The following is a 26867-nucleotide window of genomic DNA, read 5'->3' as shown; positions in this document are numbered from 1 at the left end:
ATCCTCACAATATGAGCTCCAACGCACAGATCTGAAATATCATTAGAAGAATAAATCTTCCTTCTTTTGATTACTGGATTCATCTCATACAGGGGCATTATTTTTACACCCCACTTTGAAAAGACATATTGTGACTTTGACCAAATTTCATCCTAACTACTTGATAGTCGGGAGAAGCCTTTGTGATATATCACTTGCATACTCTGCATGTACTGTAATTCAATATTTACATGCTTGTTTTGAAAGAAGTTGTATATATTTACCTTTAATTTGCAAGTGATTTACCTCCATAGGCAACATATGGTTCTATAAAAAATACATTGTACAAAAGAAGTGATACACTGTTCCATTGGAGGTACTACTCCCAACTACCACTATCTTTTGAGGGTGGGCAAGGCACGGTGGGGATTATCGCTTTAACTAGCTGCCCCATCGTTATTTGTCCAGAGAACTATGTCCTTAATAGATGATTTTAATTAGTCATCTTTCTCTATTGTCAACTGTATATGTCATTTTTATTTATTTTTTGAATAATTTTAGTAATCACCAATAAAGTTTAAATATGCACCTCAGAAATTTGTGAGCCAAGTAATTGCAACCATCTTGAGAGGATCTATATCCCCTCTACATACCCCCCCTTTTTCTCCCATAGTAATATTACGGTTGCCTGTGGTTCCTGGTACTATACTTACCAAAAAACTGAGATATCATATCCATCTGGATCCGATACCGTGATCACACCTATTCCCTGGTATTTTATTTTTTGTCTCTTGTTCCTGTGACCCTGCTGCTGCCTGTTGCTCTGTGCTTGACCCCTAGCTTGCTCTTTTGACTCGGCTACTTTGAGATTACCAGTGTATGACCCCGGTTGACTCCTGACCCTGTTTGCTTCTTACTTACTGCTTAGATGCTTACTGGCTGATCTTCCATGCATGACTTCTGACCTGACTCCTGACTTTGCTTCTGGCTCTCTCTGCTGCCAAGTCTCAACCGGTACTCCTGAGGGACTTCTGCCCGGCAATAAACCCTTCTCGTCAACCAGCTGACATCTCTGCACCACCTCAGCCTGTCGCAGCTGGCAACCCCTCTGAGCATAGCACGCCATGTTCCCACCTTCAGGGGCGCACTGCACTTAACCGCAAGGGAAGTCCTCTCAACACTTCGGCCTCGGACCAGGTATGTGACAACCAGCGTCTGATCAGCATTGTCAGACACAACAGCTCCCCCTGTCAGCCACAATAGCTCAGGGGAAGATTTTTCAGCACTAACATCGAGTGTGTTAGTTCCACAACCTCTCAATGGGCTGAACAAAAAAAAAAAAAAGTCCTGTGTATACCTAGCTTTACTAAAACTTTTTGGAAAAAAACATTCATTTTTTAGGCCTTTTAAGCTAGGGAAACAATCTGCCACTTTGTATATGAACACTTTGCTAATGCTGGCTGCTTTGCAGTTTGGTAATAAGTTCAAATGAGGTCAGGATCAGCACAGTGATTAACTACATCAATCAGAAAAAGCAGAATCACCCCCACACGCCAGTGTTACAGTTTGAAATCAGGCTCTAGTACCATTTCCAAAGTTGCATGGACCAATCAGAATGTGTACATATGCCCTCAAGGTGCATATGCACTTGACCTCACCTACTTACATTATCAGTGCGCCTGCATGGAAAAAGGGAGAAAGAGAGTACACCCCACTGGAATGGAAAAAATCATGTAGGGACATAATTTCAGTTAATCTTCTATGTACACTGGCAGTCTTCACATACCTGTTAGCCCCACAGCTTCTGCAGAGAGGAAGGCACTCCATGATAGTAAAAAAAATAGTCCTGTTTCCAGCATAGGGAACTCACACAACTTGGTAAATTTTGTCAAGTAAGCAATGAATTAAGGAAAACAGAAGACAATTCATAAGTGCATAATCATCTCTACAATTCCTTACTAGATCTGAAAAAAAGCATATAACTATCTAGTGCAGAAAACATTTTGCCATCTCTAAACAGATATAAAAACCTAGTTTGATTAGGTTGTAATGGGAGTGTCTTACTAAGGTTTTGATTTATTTAGAGTGGGACAGAGATAATATCAATAATACCAAATATATTATCAGTCATTCCTAAAAAAAACTTGTAAAATCTGAGTTTACAAAAGTCTCAATTAATTTTAAAGAATCAGGTTTCCAATAAAAACAACAATTGGGCCTCATAATTAAAGTGTATGTCAACCCTCACCTTGCAAAACAATCCATTCAGTTTAAAACATAAATGAAAAGCAAAACTTATATATATATATACATATATACACACACACACAGTATCTCACAAAAGTGAGTACACCCCTCACATTTTGTAAATATTTTATTATATCTTTTCATGTGACAACACTGAAGAAATGACACGTTGCTACAATATAAAGTAGTGAGTGTACAGCTTGTGTAACATTGTGAATTTGCTGTCCCCTCAAAATAACAACACACAGCCATTAATGTCTAAACTGCTGGCAACAAAAGTGAGTATTTCACTTTGATTTTTGGGGTGTCTTTGAATTCAGACCTCTGTAGGTTGATAATTGTCATTTATGTAGCAGGTTTTCTAGGCATGGAGCCTGATGTGGGTCCGTCATTGTTACCTGTTGCCTCCCCAGCCCATGTGAGCTGCGACCCTGGGTGTAAGAACTGAGACATTGACTCTTTGACATTGACTCATTAACTCCGGCCTCTTTGTTTTGTTATTTTATTGTATTTAAGGGGATGGGAGAAGGGAATGAGTGGGATACTCCTTTAGGCTCAACTAAATACAATTGACGCCAGCCGACGCTAGCCAACGCTTCCTGACGCTTGAACACTGTTTATCACTGAAAACTGTGCTGGATCCTCGACTTTAGTCCAGAAGATCCAGGACCGTAGAAATGCTTGACTTGTAACACTGCTTTAGCTCAAAGTCACTGAATGGCTCCCTCCAGCACTGCACTGGTTGAGGTAGCTCCTTGCAAATTCCTGTACTGCTGCAACTCTCAACTGGCACACTTCACACTGTGCACTGACACTTCAGGGCCCAAACTGCAGGTGCCCCATTTACACTTCAGGGTCCTCTACCTGAGTACCCCCTCTAACACTTCAGGGTTCCTCTGACTAGGCACCCCCTTTACAGCTAGCTGACACTTGGATCCCAGAACCTTCTCCGGAGTCATCCCCTCTGGCACTAGGCAAACCCCCAGGGGAAATCCTCAGTACTCACAACCTGTGTAGGCTTTCCTGGGACTGGACCCCTCTCTCTCTCTCCGCTGGTTCTCTTCCGGATCCTCTCAGCTCAACTCAGCACTCTCTGGATTCTCAGGCAGCACCCAGAGACATCCACTTCCTCAGACAGGAGGAGAGACAGGAGTCCCTCCTGGGACTCTGGGAGTCATGCACTCCCCTCACACTTATACCCACTCCCAGAATCCTCTGCAGCAGAATCTTCCTTCTAGGGTAGTTACAAGCCCGAATGTATCTCTGATTGGGTTTCCTTCATGGCCCAATGAGAAGCCTCTCACAGGGCCAGTGAGGAGACTCCCCTCTCAGCAGACACACTTGGTAGCCATGAAAACCTACCTGCACAAAATAAAACATGGCTCTGCTGTTAGGCAGACAGAGCCCACCATATTTTACCTAGCACCTACCTGTAGGGTGCTACATTTCCATCAAACAATGTGGTATCCTTTAGTTCCTAACACATTACCCAGTCCATATCAGTATAGATATTCAGCATGAGATTTTTCCCCATTGAGATCTGATGTGTTTTTAAAGTGTTCCTTTAATTTTTTTGAGCAGTGTATTTAGTTGCTGCATTCCCTGTTTATTTACTACTGTTCATGATGCTAACAACAGGAAGCTGAGCAACCAGTTTGATTTGCCTGATTCACTCTACACAGCACTACTTGATCCCTTCGTAAATAAAACCTCTTAGGCAACAATCTAATAGCAGAGGAGACCATGGGCACAGGGAACACGCAAGCATGTATGAAATATTCATTTCTATCCCAGATTTTTTAAAATGTAGGAAAGCATAATTATAAAAGATAGTACCATAGTCTATTCATAAAAAAAGAATGACCCTTTATTGGACATTTGCAGAGGGTAATATTATCCAAGCTGAAAACAGACATAGCAGGCAAACTCTTCAATAAAGAGAAGAACTTAAGACCTTTGCAGCAAGATAAAATTGGGGGTGGACAGAGTTAAAATCCAGTTTACATCAACAAAATAAGATAACAAGGTATAGGATAAGTATAAAGAAAAATGTAACAAGGCTATAGACAGTCTCTATCTTTCTGTGAAACTGCTCTATGTTTTAGGAATTGGAAGACTGTCAGGCTGCCATGTCACTGACATAATTGGAGAACAGTAAGGCTGAGCTGCTGAAAGATACAGTGCTTCTGTCCATGAATTGCTGCTGCTTATGAATACTGTATGTAAATCACATCCATAGTCCAACCACAGTTGCACTTTAGGGACTCCTATATTTTCTGTTTTAGACTTTACCATAAAATAATATCATAATATTCAACATTATAAATTAAGGTTTCTTAACACTGTGATTAGCAGAATGAATTATGTCTTTTTTTTTAATGAACTTAAATTGTTTCTAAAGGCTGAAGGTTTTTTTTTACCATATTGCATTCAATGCATGAAGATAAAAGCCCTCCAGCCCGCCCCCCCCCCCCCCCATACTTAACTAAGCCAAATCTTCCTCCAGCTATGGGCACAAGAGCGCCTCGGCTCCCTTGGGACTCTCCCTACTCATTAGGCCAGTACACACGTAGCGATTGTCGGCCGTAAATATTCGGCCACCGACCGATCGGCCGATTGTCGGCTTGTTAGTATGATGCTTCCGACAACCTACTGCGACTTTTCGGCCGAACAGAATCTGGTGTGCAGGCTTTAAAATTTTTGTTGGCCAACACCAGAACGGCCGATTGTTCCTCAGTCAGTACAGAATTCAGCCGACAAACAGCAGATGAGCAAGACTGGGCATGCTCAGAGAAGAAAAAACACACTGAAAGTTAACCATCACATGACATCACTTCTGCAGTCGGCTGTTGTTGGCCGACAAAATTCGTGTGCAGTCTTTAGCACTTTTCAACCGACATGACAGCACCAAACAAAAGACGGCCGATCGCTCGGCCGACAATCGCTACGTGTGTACGGGCCTATTCGCTAAATGGCTCTCACTGCTGTCAATCACAACCAGTGAGTCGAACAGGAGAGAGAGGGGGCAGGGCTAAGCTGCGGCTCTGTGTGTAAAATGGACCTGCAGAGCCGTGGCTCAGGAGCGAGCCTGCTAGGATTCCCCCATTGCAAGCTGCTTGCTCTGGGGGGCACTTGACAGGAGGGAGGGGCTAGCAGCGTCAGAGGGAGACTCAAGAAGAGGTCGATCGGGGCTTCTCTGTGCAAAACCATTGCACAGAGCAGGTAAGTAAAACATGTTTGTTAATTAAAAAAAATTAATTACTTTATTATCGCTTTAATATATGTGATGCTCTGTTTATCTTTGTCAATTTAGGTTCTGTAAAACAATACTGCGTGGCATCTGTTACACTTCTCAACAATATACAAGTACATACGAATATATTAACAAGCTTCAACAGAAGACAAATGAACAAAATATTTTTGAAATGGTATGATAAAACAATTCCATAATTGAAAGTTATAAAGGATATCAAAGCAGTAACAACTGCATACGCAGAGCCCATAGCAAATGAGCCTGCAAAGATTCCAAGGAAATTGCCGACACATTGGAAGAAAGCAGCTGCATCAAAAACATTCGGGTTCTCTTTTGGGCTGTAAATTAATATTGAACTAGAAAAAAGACAAACACAAAATTAGATCTTGTTTGGAATTTTAACTTACCTTATCAAGATTTTAGTATTTACTATAGATCAACGTTTTGCAATATACAGCTGAAAATGGTTACATATTAACATTTATGGCAAAACTGATATTACAAGCAGTGCAATCAATAATTATGACCGATTTTGCTAAAGCATGCTTTTAGCTGCTTTTAAAACAGCCATCAAGTCAATCAAGGTAAAATTCTGCTTGTTGCTACCAGTACAGGGAACGATGTGAAAAAATTTCTAAATTCAGTTTCAGTGGTGTGTGGAAAGTTTACACTGACACGGCCATTAGTTTCTAGAATTTATTCACAAAGACAACATGACAAAGCAAAGCATTGCCCACTTACAAAAGTATACTAACATCTATTTTTACGAAGTTGGTAAATTTATCAGGAAAAATCAAGTGAAAATATATCTAAACGATATATTCAAGTGAAAATATATCTAAATATGTATATCAAGTGAATCTATATCTACCTTACAGACACAAGGGAAAGTGAGAGGAAATCTCTCCAAAGTTAGGGAAATGTCATCTTTGATGGCTGTCACTTCGACAAGGGTCCCACATTGGAAGATTTCTTCTTTATTCCAGAGTTGGTGACAACTCAAATTGTGGGTTTTCCCTCACTGAACAGTGAAATCCAGGACAAACAGAAAAGAGTATTCTCCCTAATAGGGACACAGTCAGCATAAAAATCAAACTCCCCAGTCTTCTATATAAAACTTTAGAAAAACAGTTACGACTTTATATATACACTTTAAGATTTCGGTTTTAAACAATGGAAAATGCTGTAAAAATACATTTTATTTTAATCCCTATGTAGAACTAGGAAGCTGGGCATAACTACACATCACAAGGCCCCATAGTAAAGTTAAAAGAGCCCCTCTGCGACCTCTTTCTGTGGCATCTGGCAGTTTGTGGCAACTGTACTTTATCTTAAAATAAAGTATACCTAAATTAGCAGGAGAGCTGTCAGCATATTTAGTATGCTACAAGGGCAGAGTATTCTGAATAGAGGGGATCGAGGGGGGGGGGGTCTTGTATGCAGGGAATTCCCTTTTAACCTTCAATTTCCATAAAATCAATCTGTTCTCAGTAGCTCACCAATCTATTTCATTAAGTCAGATCTTGGAGCCTTAGTGTAAAGTCTACTCTAGAACCCAGCAACAATAGTTGCAGTAGCAAAATGATAACTATCAAAGTCTTTTATATGATCACATATGGGTTAGTGTTCCTGCGTACAAATACTGCATACAGTATACACATACACACACATACAGTATATATATATATATATATATATATATATATATATACACACACACACACTGTGCGCCAGAGAGGCATAGGGACCGTCAGCATACAGACCTTGACTACACTTATTCTAAAGGAACAATGTCATAAGCGTGTAGCCTTCATTGTAAAGATTTTGTAAAGCATTAGAACGAGGACGTTGTAAGATTCTGGTACCTCTGGTACACTTATTTTCCATTTTCTTTCAAATATGCATCCCACCTTTCTAATTAGGTGGTACGCATACACCTTTAAGATGGATGACGTCATCGCCGAGCGCCGCAGAGCGGCTATTTCAACCGCCGGCGTTCTCTCTCACGTTGTTCGTTCAACCTGCCTGTGTGTCCACATGCTTACAAGCTTGTCTTGCTGCCGGAACCTCCAGCTATTCTCTTCTACTTGGAACAGACCGGAACCTCGCTACTGATCCCTGTATCTCGCTACTGGATCACTCCCTCACTACTGGACCCTTCTACTACTAACCTTACTAGTGATAAGTACCCCACAGGGGAATCCTCCATAACCTTACTTACACTATCTACCTCTGCACATTAAGGACTGTTACTATCTATGCATACTAATTCTATCATCTGCACTGTTACATAGATTGCTAGCTCTTGAGTCTACTACCATCTATCCTTGCACTGGGTTAGTCAATCCTGTATTTGTCATCTGCTGTCCTTACCACCTGTTACCATACTCGATTACTAACCTATCTGCATTCTACCTAATACCATCTAATACTCTCCTGAACATTTCTATCAAGTGCTTGCCATCTCTGTCACTGTTCACACCTGTCCCTTCAGCACATCATCTTCATACTATCATATACATCCTATCACTCCAGGAACATCTTATTGAGTGTGTATATCTGTATGCTGAAGCTGACAGGCCCACAGTGATGAGTCTGGAGAGTTGGATCTGGTTATTCAACACATCTCTACATGACTACTGAGTGGAGATTCTGCAGCTGCAAATCCAGCCTACTACAAAAACGCAGGAACGTTACAGATTGAACGAACCTAAAAAATGGATTCAGCAGAATTACCCACTCAAGTGACACAATTAACACAACAAGTAAATACATTAATACTTGCTCTTACTGAAGTAAAAGAAGAAAATCAGACTCTGACACAGCAGATAACCCGTCTCTCACGGCTTACTGCTGCTCAACCCCCTGAACCTAAAATAAACCCTCCTCTAGTGTTTACAGGTGATCGGAAAAAATTTAGTGAATTCAAAAACGCATGTCAATTGCTTTTTTTGTTAAAACCTCGTACATACCCTACTGATCAAATTAAAGTCTGTACCGTTATCTCATACTTCACGGGTGACCCACGGGCCTGGGCAGACTCTCTCTTTGAGAAAAATGATCAGCTTCTCAACTCCTATTCTTTATTCCTAGCTGAACTCGCTAGTTTATATGATGACCCCAACAGGCAGAGTACTGCTGATATTCAATTGAGGGCTTTAAAACAAGGAAGGAGACCTGTAGAAGACTTTGTAGCTGAGTTCAAAAGATGGACCCTTGATTCAGGGTGGAATGATACATCTCTGCGAACTCAATTCAGACTCGGGTTGTCAGAAGCTGTTAAAGACGAGCTCGCCCGAGCGGATTTACCTGGCACCTTGGATGCCTTAATACAACTCAGTATCAACATCGACAGGCGACTGCGTGAAAGAAAGGCTGAGAAAATGGGAATGCCATTGTCTAGTCCTTCTCGGATTTCGGCCGTTGACCCTACTCCCATGGAGGTAGGAACCATACGCCCACCTTTATCAACTACTGAACGAGCCAGAAGAAGATCCAGAAACCTCTGCATGTACTGCGCATCCCCGGATCATTTGATAAGCGTCTGTCCCCTTGTCCGCAAAAAAGAGGGTGAGTGTTCACATGTCTTGCTAGGAGGATTAACGACTTCCTTTTCTAACCCCTATCTCTTTGTTCATTTGACATTGCAGTGGGACCAGACTAGGATTACCACCAAGGCTATGATCGACACCGGATCTTGTGGAAACTATATTGATACATGTTTTGTTACCTTAAATAAAATACCTATTATTTCAAAACCTAAACCTGTTTCTGTTAGTTTCATTAACGGTATTCCACTATCTTCTGGTCCAATCACCAACCAGACACAAGCACTCCTTGTCATTGCTAACGAGTCTCATATGGAGACCACCACTTTTGATATATTATCTTCACCCCATTTTTCTATTATTTTGGGACTCCCCTGGTTACACACACATCAACCAATCATAGATTGGAAAAGACGGACTTTGTCTTTCCCTTCTCACTATTGCGAGATTACGTGTAACCTCCCATCTTATGGAAAGATCCTGTCTGTGGTGTCAGATGAGATTGCACCACTATGCTATCAGGACCTGTCCAAAGTATTCCTTGAAAAAAATGCTCAAGTGTTGCCTCCCCATAGGGATTATGATTGCACTATCGATCTACTCCCTAACAGCAAATTGCCTTTCGGTCATGTTTATCCGCTTTCACAGGATGAACTTTCTCATCTCAAGGAATACTTGGATGAGAATTTGACAAAAGGGTTCATCAGACCCTCTACTTCTTCCACAGCTGCAGGACTTTTCTTTGTCCGCAATAAGGATTCAAGTCTTAGGCCTATTATCGATTATAGGCAATTAAATATGATTACAATAAAGGATCGCTATCCTTTACCGCTCATCCCTGAACTCATTGAACAAGTGCGTGGGGCTACTTACTTCTCTAAATTAGACCTGAAAGGGGCATACAACCTAATCCGAATCCGTGACGGTGATGAGTGGAAAACAGCATTCAGAACCAGATACGGATTATTCGAATATCTTGTGATGCCATTCGGGTTGTGTAATGCTCCTGCAGCTTTCCAAAGGTTCATAAACGACATCTTTAGAGACTTACTTGATGTCTGTGTTGTAGTATATCTGGACGATATACTTATCTATTCTCGATCTCTCTCTGAACATATAAAACATGTAAGACTTGTGTTATCCAGATTACTCGCACACAATCTATACGTGAAATTAAAAAAATGCCTATTTCATAAAGAAGAAATATTATTCCTAGGATACATCATATCCAAAACCGGAATTAAGATGGATATGAGCAAGATATCCTGTATTCTGGACTGGCCTATACCAACAACTCGTAAGGCATTACAGCGATTCCTTGGATTTTCAAACTTCTATAGGAAGTTCATCAAGAACTTTTCTGCCATTGTGAGACCTCTCACACAACTGACAAGTATAAAGAAACCATTCAAATGGTCAGAAGAAGCAAATCGAGCTTTCTGCTTGTTAAAATCAAGCTTTACTTCTGCTCCCATACTACGCCATCCAGACCCATCCCTCCAATATATTCTGGAGGTAGATGCGTCAAATATGGCAGTAGGAGCAGTTCTCTCCCAACGACCAACAAATACTTCACCACTCCACCCAGTTGCTTTCTTTTCAAAATCATTAAGCAGCCCAGAGGTGAATTACCCAGTGGGTGAAAAGGAGTTGCTTGCCATAAAACTGGCACTGGAGAATTGGCGACATCTACTTGAGGGTACCCGGTTACCAATACTCATATATACAGATCATAAAAACCTTCAATACCTCCAAACTAACAAAACTCTCTCCCACCGGCAGGTACGATGGTCATTATTCTTCCTAAGATTCAACTTCTTAGTGACCTACACGCCTGCAGACAAAAATAAAAAAGCGGATGCGCTATCACGATTAACCGAAGATAACTGCGCTGAAATCCCTTCTATTCCTATAATACCCTATGAACGTATTATTGGGGTTGTTCGTTCCCTGAAGGAAGAGATTTTGCACAGTATAGGATTGGATTCACCTCCACCACAACTAAGTACTGATGCAGAAGGCTTCCTTTATTACAACGACAAACTCTACATACCCCCTACTATGCGCACCAAGATCTTGGAGTTATCACATGATGTGCCCATGGCAGGACATATGGGTATGATGAAAACCCTTAATTTGCTTACTAGGCAGTTTTGGTGGCCTGATATGAAGACGTCTGTACAAAAATTTGTATCTTCATGTGACATCTGTGCAAGGTCCAAAATTGACACTACAAAACCATCTGGTCTACTCCGCAGTCTACCAATACCCCAGGTTCCATGGGAAGTTGTGTCCTTAGACTTTATAGTAGAACTACCACCTTCTAAAGGATTTAATACCATTCTAGTGTCAGTGGACCACCTGACAAAGATGGCACATTTCATCGCTATCCGTAGACTACCTTCATCTAAACAAACAGCGGAACTACTGATGAAACATGTGTTCAAGTTACACGGAATTCCAAAGACTCTTTTATCCGACCGTGGTTCACAGTTCATCTCTAAATTTTGGCAAGCTCTTTGTCAAATATTACGGATTGAGCGAAAGCTCACTTCTCCCTACCACCCTCAGACCAACGGACAGACTGAAAGAGTCAACCAGTGTATAGAACAATATCTGCGTTGCTACACATAATACCTACAGGATGATTGGGTGGACCTTCTCCCTCTGGCGGAATTTGCTTATAACAACGCAACCCACAGTACTGCTAAGCAAAGTCCGTTCTACTTGAACTATGGGTTTCATCCCACACTTCTTCCACCACGCATCCTACCATCAAGTAACCCAGTAGCCTCAGACTATCTTACCCAAATAAAGGACTCTCTGGGTTTACTTAATACCACTATCTCACACGCCCATAGCCAACAAAAAAGGTACTACGACCTACGTAGAAGACCTTCTCCTCAGTATGCTATTGGGGACCTCGTTTGGCTATCGACAAGAAATTTAAGATTAAAGATCCCTAGCAAAAAGCTTGGACCTTTATTTCTGGGACCCTTCCCAATTAAGAAACTTATTGGAAAAGCTGCAGTACAGCTCACCTTACCAGCAGATCTCAAGATCCATCCCATCTTCCATGTGTACTGAGTGGAGATTCTGCAGCTGCAAATCCAGCCTACTACAAAAACGCAGGAACGTTACAGACGTGCTCTCACAACCAGCATCTCTTTCATCCTAAACCAGAGAGGATGATTGCAGTCTCAAGTGGTGCTTTACACAGTAAATGCTATTACAAAACTAAATAAAACAATCTGCACAACAGAAGATTCATTAGTTCTAGTATTAGTTATATGCAGCCTCAAACCTCCTGACCTACTCTGTCCCAACAACATTAGACATTTTAACCACTTAAGCCCCGGAAGATTTTACCCCCTTCCTGACCAGGGGGTATTTTGCGATTCGGCACTGCGTGACTTTAATGGACAATTGCGCGGTCGTGCGATGCTGTATCTAAACGAATTTGGCGTCCTTTTTTTCCCACAAACAGAGCTTTCTTTTGGTGGTATTTGATCACCTGTGTGATTTTTTGATCATGCGCTATAAACAAAAAAAGAGCGTAAATTTTGCAAAAATAGCAATATTTTTCACATTTTTTTATATGAAATTCCCCCCCAAAAAAATGTAAAAATCAAAATTTTTTAACATTTTCGGCCAATTTGTTTTATGCTACATATGTTTGGTAAAAAAAAAATCGCAAAAAGCGTATTTTGATTGGTTTGCGCAAAAGTTATCGCGTTTACTAACAAAGGGAAAGATTTTTGTCATTTTTGTTGTTTTTTTTTTTTAACGCGTAATGGCGGTGATCTGCAATTTTTTTGCGGTACTGAGACATTGCGGCGGACAGATCGGACACTTGACTGACATTTTTGACACTTTTGGGGTTACCAGTGACATTTCTACAGTAATCAGTGCTATACATATGCACTGTTACTGTAAAAACACACTGGCAGTGAAGGGGTTAACTTTTTTTGAAAGGGAGGGGCTATGTGTGTCCCTAGGGGCGTGCTTTCTACTGTGATTGGCTGTGGCTTCAGATGTATGAACAGTGATCAACGGTTCTACATAGTAGAACCGTATGATCATCCTTCATACACAGGGGAGAATGACAGGCAGCTTGTTTACACAAGCCGCCTGACTTTCTCCCTCTCCCCCGACGATCGCAGAGTGACCGGCGGACATCGGGTCCGCCGGTCACACGCGCGGGGGGGGGGGGGGGTGACCGACACGGACATCTTCTTTTTTGTTTAATTTCTGTTTATTGAAAATTTTTTCAAGAAAACAAAGAAAAATAGAACATAGACCATACAATCCGACATTAAATGCGGCAAATAGCCATGTAACAATATCAATGAGTGCATGAACATCTCAGTGCGCTTCAAGTACGCCCAGTCATGAAAAGTCTGAGAAAACATACTGATAGCACAACATCTTGTATCATAAAACCAATGTCAGAGAGAGCCTATAGGAAAGTGAAAGGATAAAAAAAAAAAAAAAAAAAGCAGAAAAGAAAGAGAAAGGAGAGGAGAGAGCAGCAGGGAGAGATAAGGGGGAAAGAAGGGGGAGAGGAGGGTGGGAAAGTAGGCCACGGGTGACTTATGTATCAAATAGTAAAAACTTTAATCAGATAGGATTACATTAGAAGGTAATAAACCAAGGGGGGTGTCCTCAGTGAGTAGGGCCACATATGAAGAAGTGTTTTTAAAAGAAGACCAAGGTTGCCAGGCAGAGTGAAAATGGTCTAGTTTGTCACGGGCTATGAAAGTAAGTTCCTCCAATTGGTATGTGGTATCGATTTTCCGTAGCCAGTGACGTATCGTGGGAATGGTCGGTGAGCCCCAGAGGGCAGGGATCAGGGCTTTGGCCGCATTAAGCATATGAGGGATCATTGATCTTTTGTACTTAGAGAGCGGCATGTTCGTTCCATGAAGCAGGACAACCCAAGGATCCGATGGGATCGTAACTCCCGTGATCACATGTATAAGCCGAAGGACTTCCGTCCAGAACGGTTGTATTATTGAACAGTGCCACCAGATGTGTGCGTGCGATGCAGCATCTCCGCATCCCCTCCAACATAACGGGGAGATGGCCGGAGAAATAATGTGCATTTTCCGCAGGGTATAGTACCAATGGGACAGTAACTTGTAGTTGGATTCCGCCACCTTGGTGGAGAGAGAGGAAATGTGAGCCAATGCAAGAATTTTGTCCTTCCGGTTATCGGAAATTTGGGATCCAATATCCAGTTCCCATTTGTGTAAGAAATCCGGGTAGGGTTGGCCTTGCAATGAGATAAGTGCCTTGTAAAACTGCGAGGTGGAGTGAAGGGGGGGGGTCTCGAGGGGCCAGTATTGCCTCAATAGGATTCAAATCCTTGGAGTCACGCAGCGGACGTGGAAGAGCAGCTATGAACCTGGATAACTGTCTGTGCCTCCAATGGTCCATGACCGTCGCGGGGCTGGATCCCAAAATGTGGCTAAGTGGCTTCACAGTATTGGAGTGGGTTACGTGAGATAACAAGAGAGGAGTCTTAGGAGACCAATTTTTAAATCCAGCATCCAGTTTGCCAGGCATGAAGTGGTTGTGATTCAACAGAGGCATTAAAGGAGAGTTGTAGTTCCAGGAGAGCTTTGTGTGCATGGAGTCCCAGACAGACAAGGTTGATAGAGTCAGGGGAGAGGTGTATGGGGAGAGGGCCCTGGCGGACCTTGGAATCCATGGAACTGCAGACAAGTCTCTGTCACATAGATCGTATTCCAGCTGTACCCATAATTTAGAACTAATAGAGTACTTCCAATCAGCCACACGGGTTAGTGAGACCGCTCGGAAATAGTCCCTGATACTAGGGAGAGCAAGCCCCCCACAACGCTTTGGACGGAAAAGCGTCGTCCTGGCAATCCTGGGGCGCCTGCCCTGCCAAATATACCTGGAAAGCAATGACTGCAAAATAGTAAAAAGCCCAATAGGAACACCCAGCGGTAACATTTGAAAAAAAAAATAGGATACGAGGCAAAATGTTCATCTTAACTATGTTGGTCTTGCCCATCCAGGAATGGTGTAAAGAGGACCACTGCCGAAGATCTGATTTGATCGTATTAAGTAGGGGAATGTAGTTATGACGGAACAAATTATCCAAGCGGGGGGTTAAATAAATACCTAGGTATTTCAATTTGTCCGGACACCATTGAAATGGGAAATGTGGGGACAGAGCAGAGACTTCAGTATGGGGGAGATTAACGTTCAATATTTCGGATTTAGACATGTTGATCTTGAAGTTTGAGAGGTGGCGGAAGTCTGCGAAAGCTCGCAAGAGAACAGGTAAAGAGATACGAGGTTGTTGAATAAAAAAAAGGATGTCATCCGCATAAGCTGCGTATTTATGCGTCTGACGGTTCACAGTGACACCATGTATATCGTTGGAATGCCTAATAGTAGCTAAAAAGGGCTCTAGGGAAATGGCAAACAAAAGGGGAGATAAAGGGCACCCCTGTCGCGTGCCATTATGAAGGGGGAAGGGGGTACTAAGGAGGCCGTTAACCCGCACCTGTGCCGTTGGTTGGGAATATAAAGCTGCAATACGTTGTATAGCTTTGGGGCCAAGGCCAAAAAAAGGGAGGGTAGTCAACAAATAGTCCCAGTCCACCCTGTCAAACGCTTTTTCAGCGTCAGTAGAAAGGAACAGGGTAGGCTGGGACCTAGTGCGGACAAAGTGGATTAGAGAGAGAGCACGAAGAGAGTTGTCCCTCGCCTCTCTACCGGGGATAAAACCAGTCTGATCAGCTGAGACCCAGGAGGGGATCAAGGGCAGTAGTCTGTTAGCTAACACCTTAGAGTACAATTTAAGGTCCACATTCAGAAGGGATATAGGGCGGTAACTTCCACATTCTGTGGGATCCTTGCCCGGCTTGGGTAGGACCGAAATGTGAGCAGCTAATGATTCTGGACGAAAACCCGAGGATTTAGAAATGGAGTTGGCATAAGAGGTCAGGTGAGGGAGTAGGACATCAGCAAACTTTTTGAAATATGCAACCGTGAAGCCATCAGGGCCAGGTGCCTTACCGACTTGGGTGGATTTTAGTGCCAATTGGAACTCTTCAACAGAAAAATCATTTTCCAATTTCCGCAGGGAGCGCTTGGAGAGGGTTGGTAGGTTAGCCTTTTTGAGGTAGGCCCAAATACGCTTGCGTTTTTCAGTTAAAGGGAGATGACAGAGATCACCTTCTACATGGTAAAGCTTACCATAAAAGTCTCTAAAGGCTTTGGCAATATCAGGGGAGGAATGGACCATAAGGCCAGAGGGAAGCTTCACCTTCTGAATAAAGGCAGCTGACTTTTGGGCTCTAAGAGACCTGGCAAGCATTCTACCGGGTTTATCACCCCACTCGTAACGTTTATGGGCTAAAAAGTGAAATTTGCGCTTGGTAGCTTTGTCAAGTAAGGATCGCAGGGATTCCCTAGCCTCTGTTAAGGCCTGAAGTTGGGATACATGTAATGATAGTTTGTGTGACTTTTCCAGATCCGCCACCAGGGCAAGTTGCTCAGCGATCAATTGGCCCTGCTCTCGCTTCCTCCTCGCCCCCAGCTCCATCAATTTACCCCTTATGGTAGCCTTGTGGGCTTCCCACACTAAGGAGGGAGATGCATGCTCAGTAGTATTTTCAAGAAAATATTGGTTAAGTGCAGAAGATAAGAGAGCTGCATCTGTGGGGTTTGAAAGAAGCGAGTCATTCAGCTTCCAACTAGTGGAGCGGGGTGGGAGAGAGGGAAGGAGCAGGGTGGTCATCACAGGAGCATGATCTGAAATGGAGGCACAGCCAAAGGAGGCGGATCGCAAAAGGGGTAAGTGGAAGTGGCTCAGAAAAATGTTGTCAATCCTAGAGTAACAACCATGGGTTTTGGAAAAGTGGGAAAAATCCGCATCTTTAGGATGCAGGATTCGCCAGACGTCAACTAGTTGAAGGGAATGTAACAATTTTTTAAGCCGTGCGATCTGTTTAAATGGGACATTCGAACGGCCCTTCGAGGTGTCAAGAACAGGGTCCAGGACCATGTTGATGTCACCAGCAACAACCAGGAGACCTTCAGCAAACTTCGCCAGCTCAGAGAGTGTTGTGTGTAGGAAAGTGGACTGAGCCTGATTCGGCGCATAAATGTTAGCCAGAGTACAGCGGGTGTTTCCTATTGAACCCTTTAAGAAAAGATAACGACCATTATGATCAGCAAGCATAGTATCAAGCTGGAAAGGGGTGTCCTTGCGAAACCCAACAGCGACACCTTTAGCCTTGTTAGAGGGTGAAAGTGCATAGTACCAGGTCGGGTACTGTGGGGAGAATAATCTGACGTGAGTAGAATGGGTGAGATAAGTTTCTTGAAGGAACGCAACAGAACAAGATTCACGTTGCAGCTCCCGGAGCACTTGATGACGCTTATACGCCGTGTTCAAGCCTCTAACATTATAGGACAAGACTTTTATGGTCGCCATTAGGTATCCACAATCACCCCCTCCACAAACACTGAGAACCCGGGCCTAAAGAAAGGGGGATAGAAAGGGGGAGGGAGGAGGGGAGAGGAGAGGGCAGAAGAAAAGAAGAGAGGAAGAAACAGCAAGAAAAGAGGAGAAGACAAAGGATCAATACTGAGACAATGCCCAATGGGACACCATGTATCGTCACGCAGTAAACTGCAGTGGTCCCCGGGGGGATGGACGATCCCAGGGACAGGGCACCGAGCAGGAGAACAAGTCCCATGCAACAGAGCCCCAAACCTGGGAACCCCCACCCCCAAAAGGAAAGAGGGGAGCGTATCGACCGGACGCAACATCATCCCGTAGAGACGCTCAGAAGGGAGCCGGCGGCGGCACCCCAGCAAGCCAAAATGCAAATGACAATGTGTAGAACAGAACATCAAATAAACACAAAATAAAATAAAATAACCTCCCCCTGGCAGAGGAGACAATAATAATAATAAACCCAACATGAGTGCATGAAACTGTTAACAGTCATGATAAGAACAGCAAACTAATGCACCTGAAAGGAGAGAACTTCAATAATCCTGAGAAAGAGTATCATATCAGCAGGCAGGGAGAAGGAGATACCTCACACAGGGGTCATCCCCGGCTTACGAGTAGAAGATGGCGCAGAGGTGCGCATTTTCTTGGAAGGTGTTTTACTCCAGGAGGCACCTGGTTTGAAAGTGAAAATGGGGATGCAATCATGCCACCCTGGAAGATCCAAGGGTGGGAGGCCAACATCCTGGAGGAAAGCCGGTAGATCTTCCGGGAAGCGAAGGGTAGCAGAATGCACATTCTTGGTAGCAATTAGACAAGCTGGGAAACCCCAGCGATAAGTGAAGCCATTGGCCCTAAGTTGATCCAAGAGCGGTTTTAGTGCACGGCGTCGTTCCAAAGTCTCCTTGGAAAGGTCAGGAAAGATGTTAAGGGACGCCCCGTGGAAATCAACAACTTGAGTGCCGCGTAGCTTGGTCATGATAGCATTTTTGTCTTCGAAATAGTGCAGACGACAGATAACGTCCCGAGGCAGGTCAGAGGACAGGTTACGAGGTCTAAGCGCTCTATGCGTGCGATCAAAACGTAAAGGATCAGTGGGAGCCCTCCCCAGGATGGAATTAAATATGCCCCTCACCGATGCTTCAAGGTCGTCATCCCTGGTAGCCTCGGGAAGTCCACGAATACGCACATTATTCCGCCGATTGCGGTTTTCTAGATCCTCCATTTTGTATAAAGCGGCACGGTGGGCCACCGCCAGTTGCGTGACTTTGTCCTGTAGCTCTCTAATGGAGTCCTCTTGCGAGTCCTGCCTCCGTTCTGTGTCCTCTACCCTGCCAAGTATGTGGGACATATCAGCGCGGACAGCGGTAATCTCCTTCTTAAGTGACCGTTCCAAATTGCGAAACATGCCCCCAATTTCCTGTTTCAAACCATGTAAAAGGGAGGACATGTCAGAAGCTGCCGGGGAGTGCATTTTTTTCAAGCGGGTCAGAGAAGTATGAGGAAGAGGGAGAGTGCTCCCGCGGGGATGCGGAGCGGATGGATGACACCGCACCCGATACCGAGGCCTCAGCCCTGCTCCCACGCGTGCGAGTGCTTGAGCCGCCTGTAGATAGAAAGTGTTTGATAGAACCGGAACTGGGCAGTTTGGATGAGGATCCTTTCCCGGATTTTTTGCCTGACATTGAGCGTAAGTTGGGTGTTTTAGAAGGCATCGCCAGGGGGTTCGTTTATCAGGGTGCCGCCAAAGCTCACTTTAATTACAGACGGTCATCACCGGACAGAAGTCCCATACCCACATGAACATGTATATGGAAAATGCCGCTCAGATGATGGGGTAGGCAAGCAAAGAGCGGCCGCTGCTACAAGCAGGGGAGATTGTGGAGGACAATGTCTGTATGCAGCTGCTGGGTTTTATGAATGAGCGGTGTGAGAAGCTGAGGGCTTACCCTGGGCCTGGTGTGGAAGGTATGTCCGTAGGAGAGGCTGCTGCTTCCAGGGCGACTAGGCCGCAACTCCGGGCGCCCTCCCGCAGCCGATTGCAGCACACTGGATGACGGATGTCGGGTCCCGGGAGCTCGGGCAGGCGGCGGATGCCTGTGTGAAGGAAGCAGAGAGTCTGTGTGTGCCTGAACCGCCGCCGCCGCGCCGGACGGCAGACCGCGGTGACCGCTAGGCAAGACCGCGGCTTCAGCAGCGGTGTAGGCCCCGATCCCGGAGCTCCGGATCCCGGACGCCTAGAGCGAAGATCTTCAGTCCGGCTTGTATAGGGAAGCACAGAGGGACGGCTGCGGCACCACAGGTACACTAATGAGGGATCTGAGCGATGGATGGCAATAGATTCTCCAACTATAGAGACGGAGCTCCCTGTAGAAGCGTTCGCTCCCACAGACATCTTCTAGATTGTAAGCTCTAACGAGCAGGGCCCTCTAGTTCCTCCTGTATTGAATTGTATTGTAACTGTATTGTCTTCCCTCACACTGTAAAGCTCTGTGCAAACTGTTGGCACTATATAAATCCTGTATAATAATAATTTACCAAAACAGCAGAATGTGTTTTATAGGAGGTGAAATGGTTGGATTTAGGATGAAAACTTATAAATGTGAGGCCATGGCATTCTCCCAGAAAGGACTGAAAATGCATGGATACACAATCAGGATAATTAACTAAGCTTCTTGTGTCATTATAATGGCATACTGGGGGCATATCCATAAAACCTAATTCAGACATGGAAATCTCCTCCCTGGATAATGCAGAATAGGGAGCCATGTCAGATTGAGCTAGGAGAGGACAACCATCCAGACTGTTCTAGACTGTCAGTGCCGGGTCCATGGGGAGGAATGCTACCAACCACCCCAGAACTGTTAGTGGACCATGACCTGAAAAGATCCACAGAACAGGGACCCCTATACAAATGATCTACCATACTGCTAGTATGGAAAAGTGAGATATTCCAACAAGGGTAGTCCTAACTCCTGCAGAAGTAGTGAGGTTACGTGATATTTTGTCAAGGAGTCACTTAAGTTAACAATGAAGTAGACTGACCTTGAGTCCTTTGTAAGGAGCCAGTGGTAATCCTTTTTCGGTCAAAGGTGGGAGAGGCAGAGGAATGGCACAGGGCAGCATGACTCAGGTGCACTAATATGACCCATGTGACCCTTTTTAAAAAAAAAGTTGTTGCTGTCATGTTTCACAGAGTGCTTGCGATACATACACTATATTACATTGCAACAAAGGCCTACAAAGCATCAGCACCTATAGGAGAATAGCAGGAGACTAATAGCACAATTCCAGGAGTGTGTTACAGCTTAAAAGAATGTTGCACCACCTACCCCTCAGTGTGCTTGTGACACTAAAGTGTTTTAATCTCAATTGAAAAATGGCCCCTTATATCTGAATTATTGTCCCTCTTTTAGGTAATATATTTAAATTAAAAACAAGGTGTGCATGGCCACACACCAAAAGACCTAGGGACAACACCTATTAGGATTATTAGGACTTTGTTAGATTGATTTGTTGGGTGTGTGTGTTTTCACTTATAGGGAAGGGTATATTCAAAACATTTATCTCAGTCTTGTTACCTCTATCTGCACTGCAGCAATTAGAGAGAGTATATTGGGGAGGTCTCAGATTTACCTGCCACCAAATTCCCTCCCTATTCAAAGGCACTACTGGGAAAGTGCCCCTAATCTTTCTATTCTAACTGGACCCAAAACTGTCCTATGCTGCAGTATACGAATTACTCCTATCCCTGATCTAGGAGATTAGCCAGACTGATCAATACTCCTCCCCACTAAATATATCCCCATGTTGAAGTGTTTGTGCACCAAAATCTATCCTGTGAACCCAAAATGCCCTACATGTCTAAAGTGTTTTAATAGAGATTCTGCAAAGTTTTTACCCCTTTGGAGGATAAAACCTGGAGGCAGAGTACACACTTCAAGCTCCATAGAAAAGGGCCCCCATACATACTGCAGCACTGATCTGCAGCCTTGTGAGCTAACAGACCCAGCAACAAGGTACCGGAGAGTGCTAATGCAGGACCCAGTGAGAAGGCTACATTCCAGACAGTCTTTGCCCCTTCGGTGGGCAAACTCCAAAGGATTTTTTTGGGTAGTAATTACACCAGATGGATGTATCTGGACCTCTAAAGAGCTCTGCAGGTAATTAATGCAGTAAAATGGGTGTATGGAGACTGCAAGAAGCACAGCCCAGTGTCCAAAGTTTACATTACAGGCAGTTCTAGCACCTTTATAATGTAGGGGTTATGTATGACTTATATATGACTTATGTATGGCAGCACTGAGGATTACACAGTTCAAAAAACTGCAAAGGGAGCCCTCTTGGCTCTGTAATTAACAAAGCAACTTGATTAAAGAAAAATGTCAAATAAATGATTGTTGCATTCTCTAAGGAGGAAAGATGTCTATTCTCCTTGAAACTAGCAAAAAACTGAAGTGTGCTGCCAGTGGGAGGAGTTATAGTGGCTGACCATGTTTTTTTGTTGCCGGTGTCCAATTTTCTGGTGGTATTACCCATACGTCTCAGAATTCCTTCTGACTCTGTGTTCCTTAAGAAAGAGTTAAGAAAATTCTTAAATGCTTTTCTGTGCACTAGATTACAAACTGTGATTTGTCACACAAATAATGGCATTATCTTCCTGAAATGCAGTCACTTGTATTAAGTTAGGAAGTCAGTCATAGCAGCTGCAGCAGCGGACAAGTCCTGATGGAGAATTCACATCCGGCCCTTACTTGCAGATAGACTAGCTAGATTCAAGCTGACAAAATGGGTCACTAGTGGTCATTTATCATCAGGGTTCAGGGTGAGGTCAGAATCTGGGGAAATTAGATTAGAGTAGATTTGAAGAGTAAGAGTAATATGACAAGCCTAAAATGAACTAGGGCAAAAAAGACAACTGTTAACACGGGTTAAGGTAATACAAATATAAAAGTGGTGTGTTCTATTATGCTGATGGGTGTCTGCACTGTAGAGTTAATTTGACGTAGCAGAGGGAATGTGTCAAGTAGAACCATAGTTTATAGCATAGCACTGCCTTCCTAAAATGTTAGCCGTTTATAGGTTATTACTGGCATCACAAAACCAAGCCTGTGTAAGCAGCCTTATATAATGTGGGACGTGGCCCCTGAGCCATGATTGGCCAAAGGCACCCTGACTCACAGTACTTTGTGCTGTGATTAGCCAAAGCATACAGGTCAGGTGCATGCTTTGGGCAATCATCAGCAATCAATGCACTGCTAGATTGCGAGATAGCAAACAGAAAGATGTATGAAATAAGTCTACTAGTCCCTCTGTGGACATTCAAAAAGTTATGGCCAAGCAACACTCTCTTTGAGGTCTTTTTAAAATTGACCAGGGTCAATGAAAAGAAGAGCATATACAGTTTACTCTCATCCCAAACCTCTGAATGTTTAGGCATGACCACCATATACGAAACATGGTACCTTTGGCAAAACAAGTCCCAAAAGCATTTAGAAGAGGTCTGAGGAACAAATTTGGCAATTTTAGTAGAGACTAGGTACCACTGAGGCATAAGCTTTGCATTTTCCTCTACTAATCTTGTGTTAACAGAAACTTCTGAGGAATTCACAGCCATTTCATGGCATTCTAAAAGTTCAAAAGTTTTGTTGAGACTCTTTTCTACAATGGTCAAATAGGATAACTTCTGAAATTTAATAGAGTGTATATAGTGGTTATATAACATGTATGTTCTTAAATATTATATCCAATGGAATCCACACAGGGCCTGATTTTTGTGATGATAGTTGCTGCTGCAGAAATGATTGAATTTCTATAAGCCCTACATTGGGACTCTTTTATTTGAAAACAGCCCAATCAAACTAGGAAACGTCTACTGATGAGATCTATCAATTGCCAGGCATGCCTCTCACTTATTTCTGTCCCAGCAGATACATCACTATAGTGTAGAGCTTGGTTCACAAACATCCAGATGGGTTTTCAGTGCAATTTTTAAAAAGAATCTGGTGCGGTTTTGTTCACCAGTTCAGGTTAAAATTTTTACTTGAAATCGTACTTGGACTGGACTGAAAAATACACAGGACTCTTTTTAAAAATGCACAGCGGATGCCCCGCAGCTACAGTATGTGAACCGGCTCCATAGTGAAGGCAGCCGGTTCACATGTCATGCGAATTGAAAGCCGTTCAAATTCGGTATATATGGGAACCCAGGCTGAGAGCATCTGCACCATCCCGTCCATTTGACAGACTGACTGACTCTGCCTACCAGTAGTGATGAGCAGAACACCCCCCGGTTCAGTTCGCACCAGAACACCGTGAATGGGGGGAAACGTTTGTTAGAACATGCGAACTCCATTGAAGTCTATGGGACTCGAACATGAAAGATCAAAAGTCCTCATTTTAAAGGCTTAAATGCAAGTTATTGCCCAAAAGAAGAGTATTGGGGTCTGGGTACTGCCCTGGGGGACATGTACCAATGCCCACATTTATTTTAAAAAATATTGTTTTTTCAGAAGCAGTGATTTTAATGATGCTTAAAGTGAAACAATAAAAAATGAAAAATTCCTTTAAATAGTGTGCCAGGAGGGTCCCCTTAATGTGCCTGTAAAATGGCGCATTTGTGCAATGCATGTAGCCTGCTGCAGCAATACTGACATTTCTAAAGGAAAAAATTTAATTTAAACTCACGGCGGGGGCGTGGCTGTGGCATGGCAGGGTGCAGCAGCATGTGCTCCAGGCAGCTCTCTCCCTGACTGAAGTGAGTCTAGCCGACCCACACAGGCAAGTCAGCGGGGAAGAAACACAAGACGCACGACGCTGCTAAATCAGTGTGTGTGCGCTCTCCTAGACAAGCGGAGGAGATGAGGCATTTCTTTCCCCGCTCTCAGGTGGAACTCCTGAGAAGTAAGATGGCGTCACCAAGAGTAGAGATGGCCTTGCGGTTCCCCTGGCGGTCGGTTCGTGGCAAATTTTGCTTGTTTGCAACCCGCCAATTTTGCGAACACATGGCGTTGTTCGCGGCGGCCATATTAGTTTATATTGGGGAGAACTTTGACCCATGACACAGCCGTCAGGTGGAATGGGACAGCCAATTGAAACATTTCAGCACATGGACATACCCCCTACCTTCTAAATAGACCAGAGCTGGTGGCCATTTCACAATCTGCTTTTTGTCAGCGTAGGGAGAGGTCTGCTGTGTTCATCAGGGAGAGATTGCCAGTAACACAAATAGCTCTGTTAAGATCCACAAAAGTCCTTTTCAGGGCTGGTATTTGGTATAGGTCTACTACAGTCTCTTTTCAGTTTACGGACAGGTATGCTGCGTTCATCAGGGACAGATCGGCTGCAGTCTCTTTTCAGTGTAGGAACAGGTATGCTGTGTTCATCAGGGACAGATTGGCAGTGACACAAATCGCTCTGTTAAAGTCCCAAAAAGTCATTTTAAGGGCTGATATTTACTTGGTATAGGTGTACAGTCTTTTGTCAGTGTAGGGACAGGTATGCTGTGTGTGCACCAGGGACAGATCGGCAGTGAAACACTGCTCTGTTCAGGTCCACAAAAGTCATTTTAAGGGCTGCTATTTGGTTTAGGTGTGCAGTGCACTATATAGGGTGTAATCCACGTATAATATACGTTGTAATATAGAAAGCATATTATAGTGGATTTGTATTGTGCACCGTGCAGCATTGTGACTGGCGTGTTGAGCGTTGCTGCAGCAATACTACAAACAGTGACAAAAGCACTTTTAATGTATTATAACTGGTGTGATAGACCAGTGGCCCCCCAATACCACATATTGAAGTGGGGTGTCATCTGAGTATACTTTCATAAGTGTATTTGTGTCCTGCAACAATATTGCCTCTTTTGCTGTGTTAACTCTGATACACACAGTGCCAAACTCCCTGGTCAATTTTTTGAACAACTGGTGTGATAAACCAGTGGCCCCCCAAATACCACATATTGAAGTGGGGTGTCATCTGAGTATACTTTCATAAGTGTATTTGTGTCCTGCAACAATATTGCCTCTTTTGCTGTGTTAACTCTGATACACACAGTGCCAAACTCCCTGGCCAATTTTTTGAACAACTGGTGTGATAAACCAGTGGCCCCCCAATACCACATATTGAAGTGGTGTGTTATTTACCAGTATACTTTTCTAAGAGTGTATTTTAGTCCTGCAAAAATGTGGCCTCTTTTGCTGTGTTAACTGTGCTACACACAGTAACAACAGTTACTGGCCACTTATTTGTAGAACTGGTGTGATAAACCTGTGACCCCCCCCAATACCACAGATTGAAGCGGGGTGTTATATACCTTTTTCCAGATATACTGCGATTCTCTAGAGACTTTGTTCACAGGGTAATTTAAAAATATGACAGGCAGAGGAAGAGGCAGGCCCTTGTGCAGGGCTGGTAGGGGTAGGGCAGGAGCAGTAGGCCGGAGCCTAAGTGTGAATTTTCAGAAGGTGCGTTCGATCACGTCAAAGGACGCACCAGACTTGGATGAGTGGCTCACTCAGCCTTCCTCTTCTGCACCCTCCTCATCCTCTCTATCTGCACCCTCTTTACTCTCCTCTGTGTGCACCCCCAAAGACACCACCACCTACCCTCCGCTTGAGTAACTGGAATTTTTTTCCGATCAATCACAAGACATTTGCAATGCACAGCCATTCTTGGCAGCGGATCAGGAAGAGGAGGTAGCAACAGCCGCCACTCAGCAGTCTGACGACAGTACCTAGATCAGCCCAAGGAGGTTGGTCCCCGCTGTTGCTGCCTACTCGAGATCTCGAATGTTAGTGGTGGGGAAGGTGACGAGGATGATGACGTGTATATGGACGTCACGTGGGTGGCCACAAGAGAGGAAGAGGAGGGGAGTTCAGAGGGAGAGACGGACCAGGAGATAGGGAGGAGAGGCAGGCAGAACTTGCATTGCACTAGAGGTACAAAGCAGACTGCAAATGTATCAGGAGCGAGCCATCAACCATGTACAGTCACATCTGGCGCTCCCAGGACGCCGACACATGGGTCCACAGTGTGGGCTTTTTTTAATGTGTCCGTTGCTGACAACAGTGTTGCCATCTGCAGCCTTTGCAGTCAACGCATAAGTCGTGGTAAGCCCAACACTCACCTAGGGACGACCACCTTAAGAAGGCACCAGAACTCCCATCACCTAGTCCAGTGGGAACAACACCGTCAGAACCCACAAAGCCACACTCCAGACTCTCACCGTCCAGCCTCTACTCCTCCTCCTCTCTCCTCACAATTGTCCTCCACTCCACCTTCCATGATGCCGTCGTCACATTGTTCTGGAAAAAGGCAGGCTTCTGTGGCCCAAATGTTG

The 26867-nt window shown here is 44.0% G+C and overlaps 1 protein-coding gene across 1 annotated transcript in view; it reads right to left on the bottom strand.

Annotated features, from left to right (window-relative positions):
• Positions 1-26867, bottom strand: part of SLC9A9 (solute carrier family 9 member A9) — a 1314986-nt gene that overhangs the window by 868467 nt on the left and 419652 nt on the right. The window contains exons 7-8 of the mRNA XM_082249543.1: positions 5697-5835; positions 1766-1871 (exon numbers count right to left, since the gene is read on the bottom strand). Coding sequence (XP_082105669.1) covers positions 1766-1871; positions 5697-5835 — 245 coding nt within the window. The remainder of the gene's footprint in view (positions 1-1765; positions 1872-5696; positions 5836-26867) is intronic.

This window comes from Pelophylax lessonae, assembly GCF_965119305.1.
Source record: "Pelophylax lessonae genome assembly, chromosome: 3".
Taxonomy (NCBI): domain Eukaryota; kingdom Metazoa; phylum Chordata; class Amphibia; order Anura; family Ranidae; genus Pelophylax; species Pelophylax lessonae.
The sequence above is the reverse complement of the archived record's forward strand: the minus strand, read 5'-3'. Positions and strand labels throughout refer to the sequence as shown.